The 21,160-nt window shown below is 46.7% G+C and overlaps 1 protein-coding gene across 4 annotated transcripts in view; it reads right to left on the bottom strand.

The window, feature by feature from the left end:
• Positions 1 to 21,160, bottom strand: part of MGA (MAX dimerization protein MGA) — a 1,048,942-nt gene that overhangs the window by 52,849 nt on the left and 974,933 nt on the right. For 3 of the 4 annotated variants that reach the window (XM_085627074.1, XM_085627072.1, XM_085627073.1), the window contains exon 23: positions 16,673 to 16,852. The exons of the other annotated variant lie outside the window; for it this stretch is intronic. In XM_085627074.1, coding sequence (XP_085483200.1) covers positions 16,673 to 16,852 — 180 coding nt within the window. The remainder of the gene's footprint in view (positions 1 to 16,672; positions 16,853 to 21,160) is intronic. 4 annotated transcript variants of the gene reach the window in all.

Here is a 21,160-nt window from a genome sequence, read left to right as displayed (position 1 = left end):
GTAGGTCGTCTGGCCTCTTTTATAATATTCATGCAGTCTGGTGGTAGGTTGAGGTATTTGAACTCTAGGACTTCAGGAGCCAGATCGCTAGATTCCGTTGTCCTGGATCTGGGTGTCTGATTTCTCCATGGTTCTGGGTTAATAAGGATGGGGAGAGGCGCAGTTTTTGGTGTGGAACTAGAGAGAGTTCCAGCAGTGTTGTGAACCAGGGCTGGCGTGCCCATGTGGGAGCTACTAGGATCAGTTTGAGAGACTGTTGCCTGAGCTTGCGTACCACGAATGGAATGAGTGGGAGAGGCGGAAAAGCGTACGCATATCTGCCTGACCAGTTCATCCATATCGCATTGCCCTTCAACTGTGGGTGAGGAAACCTGGCGGCGAAGGTTGGGCATTTTGCGTTTTTGTGTGTGGCGAACAGTTCTATGTCTGGTTGGCCCCATTGTTGGAAAAAGGGGAGTAGGACTTGTGGATGTAATTCCCATTCGTGGATCTGTTGAGTCTGATGACTTAACAGGTCGGCAATCTGATTGTGAACCCCTGGAAGGTGTTCTGCAAGTAGGTATATGTTCTGGGGAACGGCCCATCTTCAAATGTTCTGTGCGAGCTGGGACAGCTGGAGAGAATGTGTGCCTCCTTGTTTTTGTATATAATACATGGCTGTCATGTTGTCCGTACGGATGAGGACAGTTTTGTTCTGGAGATGTATTTGGAATGATTTTAGTGCTAGGAATATTGCCAGTAGTTCCAGGTAATTGATATGGAGCACTTTCTGTTGAGTGGTCCATTTGCCCTGAGTGGTGTGTCCTAGGAGATGGGCTCCCCATCCCATGAGTGATGCGTCCGTTGTTAGCACTATTTGTGTAAGAGGCTCGAGGAACGGCCGCCCTTTGGACAGGTTTATTGTGTTCCACCATTTTAGAGAGCCATGTGAGCGGCGGTCCACCAACACCAGATCTGTTAGTTGTCCGTGAGCCTGATTCCACTGACGTGCTAGACACTCTTGCAAGGGACGCATTTGTAGTCTTGCATAAGGCATAATGAAGATGCATGACGCCATCATGCCTATGAGTTGCATGAACACTCTTGCTGGAAGAGTGTGTTGGGTTTGAAATTTTGCGATCAGAGCTTTTATATTGGCTATCCTGGCTGGGCTGGGATATGCTAGGGCTTTGGAGGTATTTATGGTGGCTCCCAGATATTGATGTATGTGGGAGGGTTGGAGATGAGATTTGGGATAGTTTATTGTGAATCCAAAGCTGTGTAAGAGATGAATAGTTTGGTAAGTGTGTAGAACGCATTTGTTGAATGAGTTGGCTTTTATTAGCCAGTCGTCTAGATGCGGGAAGACATGAATTTGTTGTCTTCTGAGATGCGCTGCTACAGTTGCTAGACATTTGGTGAATACCCTGGGCGCAGTTGTCACCCCAAATGGAAGGACTGTAAACTGATAGTGTTGTCCGTCCACCATAAACCTTAGGTACTTCCTGTGAGCAGGATGTATGGGAATGTGAAAATAAGCGTCCTTGAGATCTAGTGTGGCAAGGAAATAGCCTTGTTGCAGTAGTGGGAGCACTTGTTGAAGAGTGATCATATGGAAATGATCTGAGTTTATATACAGATTTAGGGGTCTGAGGTAGAGTATTGGTCTTAGAGTCCCGTCCTTTTTGGGGATTAGGAAGTACAGTGAGTATACTCCTGTACCCTGATGTTGTAAGGGAACTGGTTCTATTGCGTGTTTTTGAAGCAATGAGAGAACCTCTTGTTTGAGGAGCGCAAGATGGTCTGGTGACATGGAACGCTGCTTGGGTGGTATGTGTGGGGGGCGGGGGAGGAGGGGGTAGTGGTGAGTTCCAGGCAGTAACCATACTGGATAATTTTTCTTACCCACTTGTCTGTTATGATGGAGTTCCAGACAGGTAGGAACTGTTTGAGTCTTCCCCGACTGAAGTGGAATGGTCTGGGGGGAGTGGAGGAAAGTCACATTTTTGTGGCGGGGGAGGTACGTGTGTTGGTATTGCCTCGACCTCATCCCTTGGTGTTGTTTCCTCTATATCCGCCTCAAAAATATCCTCTGCTGGGGGATGTTTGTTGAGAGGTTTTGAAGGTAGAGGAGGTGTCTGCTCCCATATTCTTGGAGGCTCCTCTGTAGAAGGAGCGCCGAAAGGAGCCTCGTGGTTGTGGAGACTGCAATGCTCCCATGGACTTAGCAGTCTTGGTGTCTTTTTTCATTTTTTCGAGTGCAGTGTCTACTGCTGGCCCAAATAACTGTTCTTGGTTAAATGGTTGGCTGAGTATGGTACTTGGTACTTCTGGCTTAAAGCCTGAAATGCGTAGCCAGGCATGGCGTCTGAGGAGTACACTTGTGTTTATTGCTCTAGAGGCGGTGTCTGCGGCGCCAAGTGCGCATTTAATTGACGCATTTGAGATGAGTTTTCCCTCTTGTATAAGGTCATTTGCCTGGATCTTGTATTGGTCTGGCAGGTGTTGTAGCAGATTCTTCAACTGATCGTAGTGAGCCCTATCATAGCTTGCTAGTAGGGCTCGGGTGTTGGCAATACGCCAATGATTAGCAGCTTGTGCTGCTACTCGTTTACCCGAGGCTTCTAATAGTTTAGATTCTTTGTCAGGGGGTTGTGTATCTCCCGTGGTTTGGGAGTTGGCACGTTTCCTTACGTTGGAAACGACCAAAGAATCTAGAGGGAGCTGTCCTTTGATGTAACGAGGATCTTCTGGGGCAGGTCTATATTTTTTCTCAATTCTTGGGTTAAGCACCCTGGCACGGACGGGGTCTTTAAATACTTCTGTGGGGTGTTTTGTGACACCTTTAATCATAGGTAGAATTTGTACTGTTTTCTGAGACTGTTCAAACGTGTCTAAGAGGAAATCTTCCTCGGGTGCATCGGAGTGCATGGTGACGCCATAGTAAAGTTTGGAGGGATATGGTGTAGGGTCAGGCATATCTGGTAGAGGGTATGCCCAATCATCCAATGGTGCGGTATCTGGATCCGTGAACGGATCATTAGGATCACCAGGATCCCCCCCTCCCCCTAGGTCATCATCATCATCCTGTGGAGGTGGTGTATGTGATGGAGATAGTAGAGGTAAGGGTGGTGTAGGCAGAGGGGGTGGGGTAGAAGGTCGTATGGGAGAGGAAGGAGGAATAGGTGATGTTGCTGAGTCCTTCTTTCTTATAGGAACTGGGGCAGGTGTTGTGTCCAGTTTCCGTTTCTTATATGGCACTGCAGTGACATGTCCAGTCTTTGGATTAATATAGATCCTTTTTTGTGTTGGATCTGGATGGAAAAGTTCTTGTTCTTCCGGAACAGATTTTGGCGCCGATTTTTTCGGTTCCGATCGAGGTTTTGGTTGATTGGGCGAGTCTTTGGCTTTAGGAGGTGTATTATAGTCCTTAGCCGGTGGTTTTGGTGCCGATGAAGATTTAGGTGCCGATGAAGGTTTCGGTGCCGAAGTTAAGTCTTTCGGCTTGGGAAGTTTCGGTGCCGGTTTATCTATGGGCCTCGAGGTTTTTGGTGCCGAGGGTGTCAGATCCGATTTCGGTGCCGAGGGGTCTTTTGTCTTCGGTGCCGAAGGTACCATTACATGCGGCTTGCTCGGACCCGAGCCACCGGAAGGCTTATGTTTCTTCGGAGCCGAGCCCGGAGGTGGGGCTTCTGAAGGGTGTTTTCGGTCTCGACTGAGGCCAGCTGGCAAAGTCTTGACCAATGCCTTTGGTTTTGGAGGGGTTGGGGCAGGGGCAGTGGTACTCACGCGTTGCCCAGGAGTAATGGGGTCGTCTGAGTCGTCTGCTTCTGAGATGATTTGAAGTTCCTCGGAATCTTCTTCCGGGACATCGGGACTCTCATCAAAGATGTTTTATGGTTCCGGGGCTGGTTTGTGTGCCATGATATGGCGTCGAGCTCTTCGATCCCGAATGGTCTTTTTGGATCGAAATGCTGCGCAGGCTGGACAGCTGGCTTCGTCGTGTTCCGGTGATAGGCACAGGTTGCAGACTTTGTGATGGTCACTGTGCGGAAATTTTGCTCCACACTGGGGGCATTTTTTAAACGGCGTCTTTTCCATGAGCCGTAGGCCTCTCAGCGTGGATAGGCCCAATCGCCCGCGTCGACGTCCGGAATCGAGCCGATGAATTCGATGTCGAGTGAAGGTGCTTCGATGTAGTTGTTAGAAGTTTTTTCGCTTCGAAAAGCTTGTATTTGAAATTTTCAACCGGAGTGGAAAAGTTACATCCGAATCCAATGGCGGAAAAAAACAATCTGAGGATGGAGTGGATGCCCATGCGCACTGTAGTCCAAGGGAGGAGTCACCTATCTCGTGACCAAAGACTTCTTCCGAAGACAACAACAACCTGCAAGCATCCGAGCCCAACACCAGATGGCGATCTACTATCCTAAGTGTGTGATCTGCAGCTCATATGCCTCGAACATAAAATTACAAACCTTTGGTAATGCTCTTTCTGGGGCAGATTCTCGCTAACTGCAGATCACTCACCTTCTGAAATCCCCAGGTGCCATAGTGAATCCTGAAAGTTTCATAACATTTTCTATGGCGCGCTGGCACGTGGCACCACTGGACTTGTGGCGACCTCATTCCAGAGGCATGTGATAGCGCCACCCCAACGTGATTACATCAGTTTACCTTTAAACTCTGATGCACCTTGAGAAGTGGATAATCCCAGACAAACTGGAAGAGTGTCATTGCATGAAATCTAACTTGAGACCTTTTCACAAGCTAAAAATTCACTCCACAGAATGGGAAGGTTGTGAGAAATCTGTTGGTAGAGAAAGTATCCAATAGAAGGAAAATGTTACTCGCCCTGTAAGCAGCTGTCTGTGGCCTGTAGTGCTGTAGATTCACATGCTGTGCATACTCCTGCCATCTAGTATTGGGCCTGGATATGTACAAGTCGTTTTTCTTCTAAGAAGTCTTTCGAGTCAAGAGGTAGTGTGAGTCCTCTTGCTAGTAATTAACAAGGTAATAGGCTCCATTGTTAGCTTGTTTTACCGCACGACGAGTGAGGATGGAATGTGAAGCGTAGTGATGTCTGTAGAGATGTCCATGCAAAAGAGGGAAAAGAGATAGAAAGAGACACTGCAACAGCTATAGGCATCCAGGGAGAAGAATGGGCGTATGAGTGGAGGGGCTCAAATGGAGTGCCCATGAGTCTTGTGGGTACATTGTTGAGATTCCATGATAGGGCCGGTGGGACCCGGAGAGGAATGACCCTCTTGAAACCCTCCATGAAAGCTTTAATGACTGGAATCCCGAAGAGAGAAATGTGTTGTTTATTCTGGAGGTAGGCTACCATGGCAGCCAGGTGTAGTCGTATGGAGGTGAAGTCCACACCAGAAACCTGCAAGTGGAGAAGGTAGCAGACAATGTCCTGCACTGTGGCTTCAAATGGATCAATACCTTTTGAATAACAGTAGTACCCTAATCTCTTCCAATTAGCTGCATAGCAGTTCTGGGTGGTAGGTCTGAATGCTTTCTTGAAAATGCTCATGCTTTCAAGTGGAAGATTAAGGCACCCAAATGCTATGGCCTCAGGAGCCGGATTTCAAGGCTGAGAGTCCCGGGGTCCCGATTTCCCTATGGGTCTGCATGAGAAGATTCGGCCTGTTGAGGAGCCTCTCATGCGGAAACAGAGAGAGTTTGAGCAGAACAGTGAAACACAGCTGGCGAGCCCATGTGGGAACCACCAGGATGAGAGTGAAGGACGTCTGCCGAAGCCTCCAAAACACAAACGAAAGGAGAGGAACTGTCGGAAAAGCATAGGCAAATATCCCTCACCAGTTCATGCATAGTACATGGCCGCTGGACTATGTGTGTGGGGCCTTGGAGGCGAGGTTTAGGCATTTGGTGTTTTCTGCGGTTGCAAACAAGTCTATTTGTGGGAAACCCCATCTCTGGAAGTAGCAGAGGAGGACTTGCGGGTGGAGTTCCCACTTGTGGACATGTTGCTGCACCCAGATGAGGTCGGCAAAATCGTTGTCCATCCCTGGAAGGTACTCCGCTAGCAATTGATTTTAAGGCAGAGAGCCCACAGCCAAATGCTCTGGGATAACTGCGAACTTTGTTTCTGAAGATAACACATGGCTGTCATTGTACATCTGGACAAGAACAACCATGCCTATCAGGTGAGGTAGGAAAGCCTTTAACGTTAGGTGAACGGCAATAAGTTGAAGGTAATTGATGTGGAGGCCCTGGTGTTTGGGTTCCCACTGTACCTGGACAGTCAGAACTTGTAAGAGTGAGCCCCAACCCGTAAGAGAGGAGTCTGTTGTAATGGTGTTTTACGGAACTGGGTCGAGGAAAGGCTGCCCCTGCAACAGGTTGTTGGTGTTCCACCACTGCAGAGAGTGACAAGTATGGTGGCCGATCAACAACAGATTGTCCAAATGACCCTACGCCTGAGACCACTGCTGTGCTAGGCATACCTGCAATGGATGCATGCGGAACCTGGCATTGGGTATTATTGCAATACAGGAAGTCATCATGCCTACAAGGCACCTTACTGTTCTGATTATGGCTTATTGATTTGGTTGGAAAAGAGGGAGCAGTGCTTGAAAAGACTGGAGATCACAGGTAGGGCTGGATTTGGAGGGGTTTGGAGGTGGTATTTTGTGGCATTGATGGTAAACTAACTGGTGAAGGTCTTTCGCGACTTGTGTGTGTGTGTGTGTACGGCATTGCTTGCGGGCGGCACTCTTGATCAGCTAAGGGAGGACGTGGATGTCCTGTCTGGGGAGGTGTGCGACCACCATCGCGAGGCACAGGGGAAAACACCTGAGGTGCAGTAGTAACCCCAAAGGGAAGCACTTTGAATTGGTAATGTTTCCCGCTGACCACAAACCTGAGATATTGGCAATGAGCAGAATGTATTGGTATGTGGAAATAGGCGTCCTTCAGGTAGAGTACGGTCAAAAGGTCACCTTGCTGGAGAAGCAGGATGACATCCTGGAGAGTGACGATCTGGAAGCACTCCAAAAGGATGTATCTGTTTAGAGGCCTGAGGTCTAAAATGGGTCTGAGGGACCCGTCCTTTTTGGGTATTAGGAAGTACAGCGAGTACATTCACTTGCCCTGCTGATGGCACAGATGGGATCCATAGCCCCTTTGAAAAGGGATGCTTTGACCTCTTCTCTGAGAAGTCTTTGGTGTTTTGGTATCCAACACCCACCGGTCTGAGGTGACTTTCTGTCATGTGGGGGAAAAAAGCCTTGAAGGGTTTGAAGAGGCAAGTCAGGTTATGGTTGCAACTCCTTGGGAGGGGGGGGGGGGGGGCACATTTACCTTTGCCTCTAGAGTTGTTGCCCCTGTAGGACCTCTAAAGTAACCCCTGGGAGAGGATTGTTGTCACTCGTGCGCTGTCAGAATGTGGAGGCTTAGGTGGAGATGGTCTTCGAACCTCCACGATGGAGTGTACTGCAAAAGGAGCCGCGGGGAGAAGGCATCTGAAAGGCACCGATTGTCTTAGCTGTCTCTGTGTCTTTCTTGATCATTTTTAACGTTTGATCCACCTGTGGACCAAAGAAATGCTGGTCATCAAAGGGTATGTTCAAAAGGTTCCGTTACACTTCTGGGTTAAAGCCAGAGATACAGAGCCAAGCGTATCTTTATAGAAGGATGCTGGAATGGGCCTCCTCTGGCAGCGGTGTCTGCCGCATCTGGGGCACAGTGAATAGAGGTGTTTGATATCTCCTTACCCTCAGAGACTACTTCAGATCCCCTCTTTCTGTGCTCCTCTGAGAGATGTTGGAAGAGCTCTTCCATCTCATCCCAGTAGGCAAGATCATATCTTGAAAGAAGTACGAATGAATTGGCAGTATGCCATTGATTAGCCACCATTTTGCCTGCCACATCTATGCACATACTCTCCTTCACTGGTGGCGGGGCATCTCCGCTGGCCTGGGAGTTGGGTTGCTTACGAGCAGTAGGGGAGGCTTTATATGTTTTATCCACTTTAGGTGTTATAAGCCCCGCTCAGAGTCCTGGCGTAGCATGACCTTAAGCAAGGGGAGGTTCTGAGTAGAGCAGTCAGTGGAGGAGAGGGTTTAAAAAAGTAAGTTTCCTTTAGAGGCTCTGTATAAAGAGGCGGCCCTACCAATCAGAACCTGGTAGGACATGGAAACGTCTGGAGTGGAGGGACATGCAGGATACAGGTCAGGGTCTGTTTCCCCCGATGAGTCTGCGTCTTAGGACAACTGTGTTGTCCCCTCTCTCATGTACACCTGTGACAGTGTGAAGAGCCCCTCTGAGGTCTGATATGAAGGGGGTCTCTGGAAAAGTAGGCGGGGAATGTGAAGGCTGAAAAACAGGGTGAAGGGAGGGTTATGCATGGGGGTCGGGCTGGTAGTCTTATACGCATTCTTGTGCTGCTTATTTGGAATCGGAATGCCCAAGGCTTGCTCGAAGGAGAGCTAGCATTTTGAGGGTGGAACAAAAGCAGGCTATAAGGGCGGGCAGAAATTCAGCCCGTATGGGGGTGGATGACCAGATGTTTCTGCCTTGAGTCAATATTCTCCTGCAATTTGTGGAGAATCAGTTGATTGCAGCTGTCTTGCAGGTCGATGCCGAAATTTTCAGCTCTGAGGGTGTCTTCAGTTTGGATGCTGAGGTTTTGGTCGGTGTCGAGGCAGATGTAGTCGGCGGCGAAGGTCGGCTCTGTGCCAATTTCCGAGTAGACGGGGCCAAGTGGCTGGCCTTTATATGATTTTTCCCCTTGAGGTCATCTGTACCGAAGAGGTCTGGGGTATTGTCACCGCTCCTGCCCAAAAAACCAAACGGTCATGAAGTGTTTTCTTGGAGAAGAAGGAGCGGCTTTGTTGTGTTCGGCGACTGGCATAAATTGCAGATCTGATTGGAGATCGGTCCAAGTATATTTCAGGTGGCAGCAAGGACAGTATAGGAATGGCGTCAGTTCCATCACCGTCGAGGCATGGTGGAGAGAAGTGACAGAGATAGGAGTAGGCCCTGAGGGCGAGGTCTGGGAAGGACCAGGGCTGGCCCAGATCCCCTTGAGTGAAGTAACCAAACGTCATTCCGAGATGGAGATGCAATCGAAATATAATACGGACAGAGGAAAGGAAACTGTGTGAACCGAAAAAAGCACTGCAACGGTATTGACCCAGAGCACACATCTGAATCTGAAGGCAGAAAGAAAACAAGCTAATAATGGAGCCGATGACCATGCGCACAACCTAAAAGAGGAGTCACACTGCCTCGTGAATCGAAAGACTTGTTCCAAGAAAAACAACTTGCATATCAAAAGCAGACATCCCTCGTGCCAATGCTGTTGTAGTGACTTGAAGAAATGGGCTCTGAGACCCTAAGGGGCTGCTTTTTGGCCAGTGCAAAGCACATCTTAATGAAGAGGACTATCCACCTTGACAGGGCCCGCTTCTGCTCTGACTGGCCCTTCGGCGCACTATAGAACTAGATAAAGAGCTGATCGTCTATCCAATTACTATGTTAAGTCTAAGCAAAAGCTCAATGCCCTCTTTGGAACGAGATGGTGGAGCCTCTTCTCTTTCTAGGTTGAGACAGTGTGAAGAATGCATGCAAGGTGATCGATTGGCCAACATGGAAGTGCATCGCAAGCTTGGGGTAGAAAGTTGCTTGAGTCCTCAACACCAACTAGTCCAGAAAAAAGGTAGTGTAGAGTGCCTACAAGTTACTCACACAACGTGCCTAAATGATGGTAATAAGGGAGAATGTTTTTAACATCAAGTTCTTTAAGGAGCAGCTATGCATTGGCTTGAAGAGCATTCACATAAGGAATATTGAGACGTGTGAAACCTTTAATGAAATGCATCATAACTGGGGGCTTAAAAAGGACAGTCTATATGGTATTCACAAAGGCGACAGGATGGCCAAAAGGGCAGAGACATAACATTTCACTGAGCGCATTGTAAGGCATTCCTGGGCTAAGCAGAGAACAAGAGAACATCAAAAAGTCTGCCTTGTAAGGGCTCAGTTTCTCGGGCACCACACCAGCGCAGACAGACTTTGTGGGAGTGTGCCTGACAGCAAGGATAACATTTATCACCTTAGTCAACAATTTCAATGCATTTAATGGCTGCCGTTCATTCTCCATGCATTGAGGTGTAAACTGCAGAGATTAAGATCTAGGATTCTGCCCTGCTGCTGAGACAGGAGATGCTTCCGAAGCGGAAGTCTAATCAGAGGCCAAATGCTCAGGCTCAAAGTCACTGGGCACCACACTCTCCTGACCCAGATTGCGGCACTTAAGATGACTTGGGCAAGGTCTTCTCTGATCTTTAGAACTTGAAGTATAGGTATTGGTGGGAAGGCATACACAAGTCCAGAATTGTGTCTGGACAAGCGCTGTGAAAGAAACACCAGCACGGAAAAATTGCTGATACTGCGTCTCTAGATTTGGTGAATAATAGTAGATCTAGTCAGAGCCCCCCACATGGCGGTAGTGATGTCTGTGGGAAACGGTATTGGCCTCCCTTTAATGGATCGAAGGAAGGTTTTGAGGGCCAAGCATATCACTTGATGCTCCAGCAGGCCGATGTGAAGCAGGCTCTCCACCAGATTACTGGCCGCCCTAGATGACCCCCAACATACCCCAATACAGCAGTGACGCATCTGTCACTACTGTTTCGCTGTTAATTACAGGGCCTTATCAACATGCTGCAGCAGATTTTATTATGAAAATACAATAGGCAATGCAGTTTTTACAGCCCCTTACCGCTAGGGTTTTTTGGACTGTGACGGGCAGTAAAAACTGACCTCCAATTCTGCCCATCTAAATCAGATGGGTGAAGTTACAGGTCAACAGTTTTTACTTCACAGAGCTGTCGTAGGGGTTTATTCACGGGGGAGAAGGAGTAGTGTCTGCCATGATTAAGCCTATGGGCCGCTCGCATCTAAATTGGGAGGGTGGACCATTATATTGGCATTAACCATGCTCCATCGCTGTTGTGAGTATGCTTACCTCCAAGATATTAATTGGACCCTTATTCTTTTTAGGTCTCGTCTGAGCCAGCGCATGCGCTGCTCTGCGAGACATTTAGTATTGGGGTTTTCAAAGTGCTACCAGACGGCCTCAAGCTTGCGGCTACACACGCTCGCACGCGCGCAGCCACCCTCTGCCTCCCTTCCAGCGCAGCCACCATCTGCCTCCCTTCCAGCGCGAATACTTTTACGCGGCTAATGCTTGTTTCTACAGTCTTTTTGTTTTTTTTTATTGTGTTCCACTCCGTGAAATCGTCCAGATCTGAAGGGCCATAAATCTACGGACTACAACAGCGTGCGATCGCGATGTTGATCAGTTGCACTTTCACGGGCACGCGATCTTGATCAGTTTCACTTTCACGGATGCACGGCTGTGAAAGTGCAACTGATCATCATCGCGATTGCGCGCTGTTCCTGTCCGTAGATTTATGGCCCTTCAATCCGGACGATTTCAAACCATCTCAAGATCTAGGACCGCCTCACGTCCTATATCGGCAGTAAGGTTAACTGTCGGCGTATTGGCAATATTACACATACAGATCTGTGCCAGCAGTATTTGATTTGTCAGAGGTAAAAGCTGTCAGCGGGATTTCACTGCGATATGTAAAATGTGAACTACCGGATCAGCGCAAAAGATGGTGCAATACAGTACTAATATTAGGCGATTTACTGTTGACAAATTGAAATACTATTCGCAATTTTTACAGCAGGCAATTCAAATGCTGCCCACACAACTGGTTTCACATAACAGATCCCCTAATGCGAAAGACAATAATATCAGAAACTTGAAGTAAAGGGAACCAGCTGTTCCTATTGAAAAGTTCACTCCTTACAGGCTGTCATCTGCACAGTGTGGGTGAAGATCTCCCTCCTTACAGGCTGTCATCTGCACAGTGTTGGTGAAGATCTCCCTCCTTACAGGCTGTCATCTGCACAATGTTGGTGAAGATGTAACTCATTACAGGCTGTCAGCTGCACAGTGTAGGTGAAGATCACACTCTTTACCAGCTGTCACCCTCCGATCCTAAAGTAGACTTCCCTCTTGCAGACGGAATGTTAAAATCCTACATTACAGGCTGTGATGGTCGTGTTGGAGATGTCCCTCTTCAGAGTCGGGCAACTTCACTATTTTGCTGCAGACACCCCTCGTTGCAGGTTATCATATGCACAGTCCTAAAGCTGACGTTCCGTTTACAGATCCAGCCTAACTACAGGAAGCAGAAACCCCATGAACTCTGGCGCAGACACCCCTCTCTCTCTACCGCCTGTGGTGTGCACTGCCATGCTGAGGATCGCCCTGCTAAACCCGCTTGTGCATTGTTACTCAGTAAAGACCTCTGTGTGCCCTTCTGCTGCAGGCCGAATCTGCATAATCCTGCTGCACACCTCACTCCTTCCATTCTGTAATTAACCTGCGGTGTCCTGGAGAACCCTCCCTACACGGTGTAATCTGCGCTGTCCTGCGGCAGACTTCCTTCTTCCAGACTGCACTCTGCGCTGTCCTGTAGCAGACTTCATTCTTCCAGACTACAATCTGCGTTGTCCTGCAGCAGACTTCATTCTTCCAGACTGCAATCTGGGTTGTCCTGCAGCAGACTTCATTCTTCTAGACTGCAATCTGTGCAGTCCTGCTTCAGATCTGGAGGTGGTAACTGGGCCCTCCTACTGCAGGCCTTCCTGTAGCCTATGATTTGCGCTGTCCTGCTCCAGACGTCCCTTTTATTGGCCATAATCTGCACTGTTTTGCCGCAGATGTCCCTTTCACGAGCTGTAATCTGCGCTACCCTGCTGCAGATGACTCTTACCGGCTGAAATCTGCGCTGTCCTGCTGCAGATATCCATTTTACGGGTTGTAATCGGCGCTGTCCTATTACAGACTGTAATCTGCGCTGTCCATCTGCAGATATCCATTTTACGGGCTGTAATCTGCGCTGTCCTGCCACAGGTGTCCCTATTACTGGCTGCAATCTGCGCTGTCCTGCTTAAACTGGCCCTTTCATGGGCTGTAATCTGTGCAGTCCTACTGCAGACGTCCCTCTTTCCACGATGAAATCTGTGCAGTCCTGCAGCAGATGTCTCTTTCGTGGTATGTAATAATGTAATGTGTTGTCCAGCTCCATATACCCCTTGGAGAGGCTGTAATCTGTGCGTACTCACGCAGAACTCACCTTTACAGGCCACAATCTGCGCACTAACTGCACATCTCCTCATTACAGGCTGTACCTGCGCGGTCTCCTGCAGACAGCTCCCTGACAAAGCTCCAAGTTACTGTCTACGTCTTTGCACTTTCTATCACTCGGTCTGGGTTTGGGAAATACCTTTCTATTCACAACAGTGCTTCATTTGTGCCGGTGGTGGGCAGCACCGATACTTAAATTAGGGGAGTGGGACGTTTTTAGCAACACATTTTTAAACAAAATCAAAGTAGTAGCTGAATCAACAAGAGAGGTCAAAGGGGTGGTGCTGCTGCTGACTGTATGAGTGGTCTCTAGTGACCTTTGCCAACCTGCGGTACTTGTATCCGTCAACAGTGCCCTGTAATCATGCACAGCAACATCTGGAAACAAGGATTGGCATAGCCAATAGGACTAATCTTTGGGACCTTAAAAGTGTTTAGCCATGCAACAGTTGATGTTGTTGCAGTAAGGATATTGTGCTGCATAACTAAATACTTATAGGATCCCAAAGGCGAGACTTATTGGCTATGCCAATGCTGGTTAGAAATGCATATAAGTTTCTGATGCATACCTGTTTATATGTATTATATGATCTCTCATGTTGAGCATTAGTGATATGATGCCTGACACTGGCCTTTAGTTATACAAGCTCATTAGTTATATGAGTTTGAATCCGCCTTTCCCCAGAATGGAATTTGATGGGTAAATTTCCGGTACTAGTCTGAGGCTCCCACTAGCATCCCCTTACCTTTCTTTGACTTTTGGTACCTGCTTGATGGCACGCACTGCATGAGAATTTTGACGTGGTCCTCTGCAATACGTTATGATCTTGGAGCAAAATCGGATGGAGAGGAAGTGAAGGCTAGGTTGTAGTCCCTTTCAATTTACTGTAAGACCTGTTTGAGGAAATGTTGAACCCTGCCTCTATTCAGCCTTAACTAGAGCCATTGAGGGCAAACTAAAGCGGCTTGGTAGCCATTGCAGCAGGGGAGGAGGAATGGTGGACTGTTGACAATGCTGTCCTGTGTGGATTAACTATCGGCCCCAAAAAGCATGCAGTGGCTCAACTGCCTTTAAATCTTTCCAGCACCAAATCCACTTTTCCCCCTGTAGAGTCTAGGATCCATCGATGGGCATATCCATTAAGAATGCTTGCACAAAAACTGAATTTCTGGTCAAACTCATCCATTTGATCCTTAGAAACAGGACACGGCTATCAATAATTCTGCCAATTGATAGTATCTAGGCCTGTATGGATTACACACTGCACTCCATCCTGCCCAACATGCATTGTCTAAGCCACTTACACGCTCTGTGGTCTTCTGGGACCACAGGCAAGATCTTGCTGGTTATGTCCCACGGAGCACATATCCCAATAAACAAACTAAATTTTTTAAACTAAGGGACAAACACGTTGAAGAAACCAATATTTTACCAAATAAGTCAATCATTTTGGATCTCATATCTTAAAGGTAGTTTGGGAAGGAAATCGGATCAACCTTGCTAGTGGAACTCTACACAAAAAGGCTCTCAGGCTTAGGGGTCCTTGGTTACAAGGTTTGGACCACTCGGTGCAGGTTTACTTTACAGGGCTACTAGCTGGTTGACTGGTGTTCAGGAACAAGACTTGGATCTTGTAGCCATCAAAGCATCAAGGAGGACATCATTAAATGGCAGTAAGGGCTAAAATGAAATTGGCCTTGGTTGGAGAAATTGTGTTAGAATGTTGTCTTTTGTCTCAATGAATGGCTACAGCAGAATTAGCACCTCAGATGCACTATGGACGACCACTGCAGATGACACTTTCCTGCGTTGGTGGCCCATATGGCCATTCAAACTCTGTTTCAGGAGAGGTGTCCAACCCACTGGCATTTTGTATGTGCAAGTAAAGTGCATCATCAGTATAGTAAGAGGGAGTAGCCCATCCCCTTCCAACTTATCAGTGCCCTGAGAGGCCGTATTTATTTCTTGTAAAGGATCAGATTCACAGCAAACAAGAGCGTGGAACCTCTGTATCATTGTAGAGTCACTGGGTTACAGTCAGGTGCTAAATCAACAGGTTGTGCTTTTGTAATCTCATAGCGCAACATGTGTCCAGCTCGAGCATACAGCGCTAGTAGAGTCAGTATCTGCGTCTGTATAGCAGGAACCTCTTGGTGAAAATGTGACAGACTGTACCAGAGTCAGTACGGACCCAGTAATGGTTCTTGAGGGGACATACGCTGCCAGGCAAGGGCCTACTGGCAGTAATCTTACTAGCTGCTACTGCAGCTCAATGGGGTCCAAAGGTGCATTAAAGGGATCTGGAATCGCCCCAGAAATTTGCAGCTTGACCTCCTGGAAGGCCACTATCGGCTTCGGGGTTCATTATAGGCCCAGAACCTTGGAGTATGCCAGGACCAGCTGAGGAATCGGTTCCGGAACTGGGGACATCAAAGGGGTGTTCATGTTAGTGCCTTGCTTTTCGTGAAAGAGTGGATTATGTGGTCAAATCCAGCTTCATCTTTTTTGTTTGAGCTTGTACTTTGACTCAACTGAAGACTTTGGACTGGAAGTTAATTGCTTGTCAGAGTGGCTGCAGGACTGAGACCACAACTTGGAGTAGGAGATGAGCTTCAACTGTGATCTCTTGTGTTTGCTGATGTAGAGCGAAGCCTCCAGGTCCCAAATAGCCTTTTGGTGCACTAGTCACACAGTTGTGACCGAAGACCAGGCACAAGATAAGCTGGGTCCAGACATCTGTTTTCTGCAGCCGTGGCACTGCTCGAAGTCTCTCATTTTTGGAGGGGACATAGCAAATTGACCAATTTTGGATCAGAGCGTCAGATCGGTGTCAGAAGGTGGAGAAAGGAACTGACGTCAGCATAGATAGATGGCGCTTACTTGCAGCTCTGCTCTGCCACTCGGGTTAGGACACAGCGGCATAACGCCAAATCCCAGCATGCAGGTGTACATCTGTTGAATTTCTCTGGATCCGGTGTGGCACCAGTGAATATTCTAAGGGTAAGGAATTTGCAAATGGAAGTGAGGAAAGTAATACTGGTTTATTCAGATGAGAGTCCAAAAGAACTTTAGGCATGACATTTGAGTTAGTTTGTAAAGTGAATTTGCCTTCTAAAAAACAGAGGAATGATTCCTTGATTACGAATGCTTAAATCCCCCCTTCTCTTCTATACGTACAGGTAAGGAGGAAGAGTCAATAGGTGAAAATAAAACATACAGACAAACTCTGATGGGGGAGGTGGGTGAAGGAAGTAGCACATACCACATGGAGTAAGTAGTGGGACGGGCATTGGCGAATGAGTTATTTAATTAATTTCAGCATTTTATTTGTGCAGGGCAGTGTCTATTCCATTTATAAATTAGCTGTATTCTGCTCCCTGCATTTACAAGTAAGATGGAACGTACACAGAGAGGGCAATAAAAATTAATTAGTATTTGGACCCAATGCACCTTTTAATCTGGTAGTTTGCATGTATAATAAAAAATCTAACCTTGCTGCGCTGTTGAAGTGTTGCATTTCACTCGGGAACTCAAATCATCTTGAAAGATAGTAGAAGGAAATGATAATGCCTGCCCAGAAATAAGTGAGTTCTTAAGAGAGATGACTTGTCCTTGAGGGGTCATCATCAATCTGGCACCAGTTAAATTTATTGGGGATGTTGTAGGCTCCTCTGTTGCGAATAAAGAGAAGGAAAATATATTTATGAACTAATTTTCTCAGCATTGTGATACATTTTATTTACAAATGTGGTGGGGACACTGTAACAAAGATATGTTTTAAGCTGTCATTATTTTGCTCCTCTTGACGACAAACCATTAATTGGTTAGTCACCTTTCATCTGAAATGCAGCACAAATATACCACGTTAGTGAAAGTCGCAAAAACATCAAAATATAAAAAAAAGTCTTAAGAAACATTTAACAGTTGCATTGCACTTACTGAATACAGTGACACAAGCACCAAAGGAACTCAGAGATGCATTAAAGAACAAGAACAGATATGAACAAAAAAATATTTAACCTCGGTAAAGATATTTCTGGTGGAAACTATATCTTCCCATAAACTCCTCACCTTATGACTATCTCTCAGGAGCCCAACTGGTTATACAAACTTTTTCTCTAGCAATATCTACACTGTTGGGATGGAAAAGTCCCTTGCATGGTAACAGACGTTTTTCCACCGATGTCTGGATCCCTGGTACTGATTTTTGTTGTCATGGGTGAACACGGATCATGTGTGATCAAGTGTGTGATTGGAGTGATGCCTTAGGGCTACTCTAGTAAAGGCTTCTGCTGTGTGCTTAACTCACCCTTGCCCCACATCAAGTTTGTATGTATGGCTGTGCAGAATCACCGGGCCGAAAGGCCCCAGGGTAACTTGTTCTGCTATATAGTGCTTCAGGTGCTAGAACACTTATGACTTTTATCGGAGTAAGAGTGGGATTCGGACTACTAGTGGGGCCAACCTGAATGTCGCCTATAGTGAATGGGAAATAACTACTACCACTAGGGAAAGCAAAATGGGACTCATATACCTATAGATTGAACACTAGAGCCCTGACCTGGGTATAGTTTGTGTATGCCATATTTTACCATGTGTTCCTATATAAATACTCCTATCATAAAAGAAAGTATTTGACTTGACAATCATTTGTTGCTGCTATTGAAAGCAATTTGAGTTGTAAGCCTGTGTTCATGCCACTGTATCTACCCCACTGCCCCGAGAAGCCCTGGAGTACTCCACCCATGCTACCACTGAGAGTCAACTACTGAAGGGATATTTAACCAGCTACCCAGGACCCATAGTAGGTTGGGTCCAGAGATATATGGAATAAAATGCCTCAACCACCCCAGTTGGGCCCAGAAGCTCCTGCTCGCCCCATGGCTCTTTAAGAGGGGTTCTGTCACATACTGGGCCCCCAGGGTGCACCTAGTAACTCCAGTCACGGTTCTGCTTGCTCAGCAGATCTAGGCTTACCAGACTTTGGGAACATTCTTGCGCCACAGTTTCCCTAGAAATTGTACAGGGTGGACCCTAAACCAGATGAATTCCAGATTCCTTTGGGCCAATTGTCATCCTCAGAGAGCGTTGAAATTCTTCACTCTCCCAAGGGATAGACATGGCTGGGCTGTCCCCAACTTCCAGCTATATTACTGAGCTTCGATCCTACAGCAGATGGCTGCGCTACTAAAAGTGGAAAGGGCAAGTTCAGAGGGGGAGGTCTACATTTTGATATATGAGCTAATAATAGGAACCAAAGCTAGAGGGTGTTTCCTGCCGCACACCGAGTTCAGCTATTTTAAAAGGGTTAGGTTTAAGATTGCCATCTGTGCATTTAAGGTATGGACTGTGTGAACGCTTACACCCCTATATATATATATATCAATGGGTCACTCTCAGGTATTTTTTAATGATGGGTATATGAAATGTTGGTATGAAAAAGGAGTGAGGATGGTTGGGGATGTAATGGATGAGGGGGGAGAAGGATAGTATCTTTTGATCTGATCAAGGATAGGTATGGAGTAGAGAACAGGCAATTCTTTAAGTATCTCCAAATAGGAGACTTTTTGGTTAAACGGGTGGAGGTCGGTGCAGCTTTGCTAGGGTGGCATTGATTGAGTTGCTGCTGAAGGGGGCACCTTTGCTGGACATGATGTATACATTGCTAAATGAGACAATGCAGGATGATCAGTAGACGCTGAATTTTCTCTACATTTAGCCCAGACATCGTTCATAGCGGCCAACCTACAGATGCAAAGCTTTCAAAAACGTTACCCCGGCTAAGTATGCAAAGTAGGGAGGTTCGGCTGGGTCACAATGCCCCCGCTGCGGTTGTCATGCAGCCGATATTGTTCCCATGTTTGCATCCTGCCCCAGCCTCAATACTCTTAAGAGATGTCAGTGGCATTTTGGAATTGCAATTGGGGCGCCAGATGGATATGTTGCCGCAGTTGATCGTGCTAGGGGTGGGCGATACTGCAGTGTCATGGTAGGCTCAGGTATTCTTATTTATCATCATGATGGTACTAAGACTCTGCTTAGCCATTCATTGGCTGGACTTAGTTCTACCAACCAGTCAACAGTGGATGGGTAGACTCTTGGCGGTTTATCGGTGGGAAACAGCAGTATATGCATGGAGAGGGCTTAGAGTGCGAGAAAGAGGGGCGGAAATCTGAGCACCACTGAGTATGTGGATTAGGGAGAGAGAGGAACAAGGAATCAATGAGGCAGTGTGGCAGCATGTGGAGTAATAAGGGGTGGAAAGGATGGTCCCTTAGGATATAAATATCGTACAAGGGGTTCAACACTATAACCTATAGCTGATTGACTTGTGATATGAATAAGAACTGTTGGTGCAAATTGTGTATGATGTTCAAATGTAGTTATTATGGTATTATCAATGTTGCGTTCTTCTCAAAGGCAGAACTGGTTTTATTTTTCTGGTTCCCGGACCAGAGGTGGGCTAGGGAACTCTGGACTGGTTATTTCTGCTGGTTTAGCCTTTCAGTGTTGTGTTATATGTACTATGAAATGTGTAATAAAGAATAATAAAAAAGAAAAAAAAAGAAATTGTACAGACGTTTCTTCTTGCTTCCTTCTGCAAAAGTCTGAAATCTCTACTACCCAAACTATTACTGGGATGAGTTGGCCTTCCGCTTCAGTTCTCTTATACTAGTGCCAAAAGGCCACATGGATGTGTTGTGGGTGTTTTAAATGTATTTAACACAGCGTGATACAATAGAATAAGTTTGCATTTTATGTTAGTGCAAACTTGGCCCAAGGGCATTAGAGCGCTTTAGAAGAGAAGAGGACCATGTTACCTGTTCTTGAATGTAACTGAGGAAATGAAAAAAACTCCTGCAAAAGACGGGGTGGGTTGGGGGGCTTGTTTTTTTATTGTATGTGCATACTGAGCGCGGCGCCCGCTTTACATTTTAATTTTAAGAGTTTGAAGTTGAGCTCTATTTATTTATTTAACTTTAATTCGAAGCGCGGCGCCCGCTTCAGGGTCACCGCACTTGCGAGACCTATAGCATTGTAAATGTGTGTCCTTCCATGGGACACAGACATATTGGATTGGTCTGAGTTCTTAGCCAACGTAGATTATGTCATATGCGGTCTAGTGTTTAATAGAATATGTGGGCTACGTTCTATGGAGGTTGGTTGGCCTTCAAGTGACATCAGCGCATAACGTGATCAGCCCTCGAGATTTCATTGTGTAAACTGTAGTGTCTCAGAGTGAGCCTGCTTACTGCAAGATACAGAAACAACAGAGTGCAAACGGTGCCCGTGGCCAAGCCTATTTGAGTCTTAATCTTCGTTGGTGCCCGCATGCACCAACCCCAAGTATCAGGGCAGCAAGGAAAACAGTGTTTTTTTCTGAGCTGTCCTCAAAAGAGACCCGGGTGTGGACAACCGCCATGCAATCTACTGGCAGTACAATGGGTACTCAAAGACACTGCCTGTGAATCGATATAAGTCCAAATATATTATAGATCAACCCTCGAGGCAGTTAGGTTATACAACACAGTTAAATGAAAACTCCAAACAAGAGAAGCAGGATTTATAGGATCTAATGTCACTTGGGGGGGGGGGGGGGGGGGGGGGGGGGGGGAAGTATAAACGTACCCACATTTACAGATGGTCCTGTGAGAGAGATACAAATAGATATTATCACTGTGTGCAGTATATATTTATACAAAGGGGATGGTCACGCTGTCACTTTTAAATGCAGTAGTGAGCATGCCACAGGCCCAAGCTGGACTAAAAACAAGACCCTATAAACGAGAGCATGGTATTTTTTAAAGCACAGAATAGATGAAGTGAGCTACACGAAGAGGTCTGTGCAGATAAAAGCACCCTGTCCTGTCACAGAAGTTCCTTTCCAATTGTACAATGTTGCCGTCTGCTCATATATGTAGTAGTGGACTCTTTCAGTGTCGAGAATAAACACAGAACAATTGTCACCGAATCATTTT

The sequence above is a fragment of the Triturus cristatus genome, chromosome 9 (genome assembly GCF_964204655.1).
Source record: "Triturus cristatus chromosome 9, aTriCri1.1, whole genome shotgun sequence".
In the NCBI taxonomy this organism is placed as follows: domain Eukaryota; kingdom Metazoa; phylum Chordata; class Amphibia; order Caudata; family Salamandridae; genus Triturus; species Triturus cristatus.
The sequence above is the reverse complement of the archived record's forward strand: the minus strand, read 5'-3'. Positions and strand labels throughout refer to the sequence as shown.